At 61.3% G+C, this 4050-nt stretch overlaps 1 protein-coding gene across 1 annotated transcript in view; it reads left to right on the top strand.

The window, feature by feature from the left end:
- The window catches only part of PNPLA3 (patatin like phospholipase domain containing 3), an 11505-nt gene extending 7461 nt beyond the window's left edge, over positions 1 to 4044 (top strand). The window contains exons 4-7 of the mRNA XM_006775990.2: positions 520 to 735; positions 1565 to 1697; positions 2577 to 2681; positions 3085 to 4044. Coding sequence (XP_006776053.2) covers positions 520 to 735; positions 1565 to 1697; positions 2577 to 2681; positions 3085 to 3100 — 470 coding nt within the window. The 3' untranslated portion in view covers positions 3101 to 4044. The remainder of the gene's footprint in view (positions 1 to 519; positions 736 to 1564; positions 1698 to 2576; positions 2682 to 3084) is intronic.
- Positions 4045 to 4050: the final 6 nt, after the last annotated feature.

Here is a 4050-nt window from a genome sequence, read left to right as displayed (position 1 = left end):
GTGCCTAATACTGCTTTCAGGGTTGTGTGATGGAAGAGGGCCATGACTGATGTCAGGCCTGGGTTCAAATCCCACTCTGCCCCAGACGGGCTGTGTGGCTGTGGATGAGTCTCTTAACCTCTCTGTGCTTCCCATTCCTCAGCTGAAAAGGGGAGACGCTGATAATAGTAGCAGTTGCATGGCTGCTACCAGGCCTGGCTGGGACATTCCTATCAGGGCCGGGGACATAGGCTCCACCAGCGGTGCCACAGTCAGTGCACATTAGCTGTAGGCACCTTTCCCTCCCAGGCCACAGTGGCTGTGCGGCCCACAGTGAGTGCGTGACGGAGCCAGGAGTTCGGTGCCCTTGGCTGGGGCTTCAGAGCCCCGTGCCACCTCCTCCCTGTGAAGCCTGTTGCCCTCGTCTGTCCCGCCTGCTACTGAGCTGATCCCAGGCCTGCAGTGTCCGGTGGCCGCTGGCCTCCTGTCATGGGTGGGTGGGTGTGTGAGTCATGCCCCCTGTCTCCGTGTCCCATGTAGGCATCTGTGACAGGCCCTGTCCGAGCCCGAGTGTGCCCTCGGCAGCGCCCGAGTTCCTTCTGTTCTCCTGGGAAACTGCAAGCCCCGAGGCTTCCCCGGGGGCGGCTGCCTGGCAGGGGAGGCCCGAGGTGGCCGAGCTGCTGGCCCACCTGCGTGTCAGCCTCCGGCCCTGGGACGAGAGCATCCTGGAGACCCTGTCGCCCAAGCTCATTGCGGGTGAGACGCCTCTGGCGGGACGGCAGGGTGCTGCTCTCTGTTGCTGGGCTAAGAGGGCTTCTCTCCGGGGTGGGGAGGTGATGCTGCCACGGGGAGGAGAGAAGGCCTCCCCTCCGGGCACCATCTCCCGACCTGGGCGCCTTGCTCAGCCTCCCTTCCCCGTGTGCACGGCCAGAGAAAGCCACACTCCCGGTGAGCCCGTTGGGAGTTAAGTGGGCATGCGCCCAGTTCCTGGGCCCGGGCACACCGGATTGCGGGGGGCCCCGAGGGTGGGCCCCTTCTTCCAGAACACCATTCCTGCCTGGGCCCCGTCTCCACGCCTTCTTTCTGGAGGAGCCTGTCTGCCTCCCCTTCCCCGAACCCTCAGCTCTGAACTTGTCATTGAACGACGGTAGTGATCTGATCATGTTGTCAGACACCAGATGGGCCAGGAGTGCACACCAGATGCATCCGGGCACTGGGAGAAATTCAAAGATAAACACGATGCTGGTGCCCAGGTTGCTACGATCTGAGGGTCCTGCGGCCACGACAAAGGGGAAAGAGAAGCCAGGGCTCCAGGCAGAAGAGGGGGTGTTGGGAAAGCCCGTAAGGCGGGTGGGACTGGGGGTCGGTGTCTCCTCCAGGGAGAGCTGCCAGTGGGACAGAGTTGATCCGGGGCCCGTGGCTGTCCCAGGGCTGTTCTGACCGCACCCCCTGCTCCATGGCATGGGGGGTCCGGCTTCTGATTCTTTGGCAGCAGGATTTGTGTGTTTCACTGGAATTGCAGGCAGCACCTGGGTGAGGTTACACTGGAGGAATAAAGATACCTCCCCCCAATGATATCTTTCAGGCCTGAGTGAGGCACTTAGACCCCGAGGTGGCTGCTGGAGCAAGATCTGCAGCTTCCTACCGGTGAAGGTCATGTCTTACATGATGCTGCCCTGTACGCTGCCCGTGGAGTCCGCGCTCGCCATGGCCCAGAGGTGAGCAGTGTGGGCGGCTTTGTCTGCGCTGGGATCCTGGGCATGTGCATTACTCGCTTTCTTCAGATGGCCTTGGTGTCTCCTTCCTTTTTAGTGAGTTAAGCCAGCATGTCCTTCAGTCCATCTTCTAAAGTCCAACCCGGCCTTCAAACTCCAGCTCCGCGGTCCCGCCCGGGGTGGACCTTTCCTGGTCCCTCCCGCCCCAACGATGAGCCGCCTGTTCCCACGCCGCCTGCCCTGCGTGGACGCCCAGGCGTTTATCAGAGCCCAAGCATGGGGTCCTTTTGTGTCCACGGCCGCGGAGTCTGTGGAGGCCGTGGTCAGGCTTGCTCTGCTGGTCTCGCACGTGGCCAAAGGCAGTCGGGCTCGTGGAGCGGGTGGTGTCTCCACTCCAAGCTTCAGGCATCTTGAATCTGGGAAAACCAGGCTTCTCCTTTAATTGCCATGTGAATCCCTCGAGCTTTCCTGAATCAAAAGTGGCCTAACTTTGGTCCCTGGCCACTTTTGCTCAGTGGTTAGAGTGAAGGGTCCAGGGTTCGATTCTAGTTAAGGGCACATACCTCGGTTGCGGGATCTGCGGTGCATTGATAGTTCTCAGTTTTTCAGTCTCTCCCCCGCCCTGCCACACTCCGAAAATCAGTGGAAAGAATATCCTCACGTGAGGGGTAACACGCACACAGAGGGGCCTAAATCCGCCTTGTGAGAATTGATGGGGTTGGAAGTAGAAGTGCGCCCGTGGTTTAGCGGGACAAGGAGTATTGCTGTAACCTCGCTGCCTGTTGTGCCGCTTTTGTTTGGCTCTCTTCATTTTGACTTGTCTTCCTGCTAACACGGTGTGTGTGTGTGTGTGTCTGTGTGTCTGTGTGTCTGTCTGTGCAGACTGGTGCAGTGGCTCCCCGACATTCCTGACGACGTCCAGTGGCTGCAGGCCATAACTTCCCAGGTTTGTTCTCTACTGATGACGCACCTGCTCCCCACGCTCAGGTAAATGATTTGTGTGGGTCCGATGGGCACCCCTTTCACCTGATCAGGCCTGCGGGCCCTTCTAGAACCATGGTGGGGCACCCAGTAGGTGACGAGGAGCGTATCTTTCAGGGCAGGGGCGCTGTCCTGTGTGAGGCAGCCGAGTAAGTCAGCGGTGCCGTGCTGAAAGCTCGCCGCGCCCACCTGCACAGGGGCTGCCGGGCCCAGGGGGCCAAGGGAAGGCCTCCGCATGGGGCCCAGATTGGATGGAGAGCTGAGCGGGGCAGTGGGACGCCCCCGTCAGAAGGGTCAGGAGCATTGCTTTGCCTCTAGGAAGTCGCTCTGGGTGCCGGCAGCGCGGGGCGGGGTGGGGCTTCGTGGGCCTGGCGGGTGTCATGTTAATGCGGATTCCTTCTGACCTCAGACTTGCGGAGCCCTAGGCTGGTGGTGGAACCCCGAAGTCCAGACTGAAACATGGCCTGGTGATGTGGCCGCTCTGAAATCTGTACCCCGATGCGCAGCCAGGAGGGCCTTCTTCTGGTTCCGAGGGCTGGATCTTATCCTGAGAATCCTGGGTCTTGGCTTTCTCTGCTCAACGGCGGTCCTCCGCACCTCCTCTGGGCTTCTGTGAGACACTGGGCACCCCTGGCCCAGTACTGGACGGGGGTGGGCACTCAGGAGGCGGGGCCTCTGTTGCTACTGTTATTGGCAGATATGGGGGGTTAAAAGGTGGGGGGTTGGCAGGATCCGGTTTGCACTGGGAATGACCACGGTGACCTCATGGAGGAGGCTGGTCTTGGGCCCGAGTGGCGGCAGGCTCGCCAGTGAGAGGGCAGCCACCCTGGCCCAGGCACAGACCAGGAGCCTGGTCTCAGTACAGCGTGGGGTTGACAGGTGTTCAGAGGCTCCAGGGCCCAAAGGAGGTGCTGGCTGCAAGCCCTGGAACCTGCGGCATCCTGAGGGAGGGGCAGCCAGGCAGAAGGAGGCAGTAGGGCTTCAGGGGCACCCTGCCTGTCCCTGCCCTACTCTACCCTTCCCTGCCCTGCCGGGAGCTGCTTTGTGTGAAGGAAGCTGATGGGCTCTGTCCTGCCATGCAGGCCAGGGGGAGGTGTCCCGGAAGCTGGGACAGCCACAGGCTGGCAGGCCGGGTGGGGACACTGGCCCAGCACCGGGCCGGCAGGGGCTGTGTTCTCCAGAAGGGCACCGAGGTCAGGGCCCTTAGACGATGGCAGTGATTTGGAAACATAAGGGCAGCTTCCTGTCTGTTGACCATGTATCAAGGGGATCAGGGAGCTGTTTATAGCACAGCCTTTTCACAAGCCCAGAGCACACGACAGGCCCTGGGCCCCAGGCCGGAGCCAGACTCTGCAGCTTGGCCTCCTGTCTGCTG

This window comes from Myotis davidii, unplaced genomic scaffold, assembly GCF_000327345.1.
Source record: "Myotis davidii unplaced genomic scaffold, ASM32734v1 scaffold428, whole genome shotgun sequence".
NCBI classification, from domain to species: domain Eukaryota; kingdom Metazoa; phylum Chordata; class Mammalia; order Chiroptera; family Vespertilionidae; genus Myotis; species Myotis davidii.
This window is presented reverse-complemented; position numbering and strand designations above follow the sequence as displayed.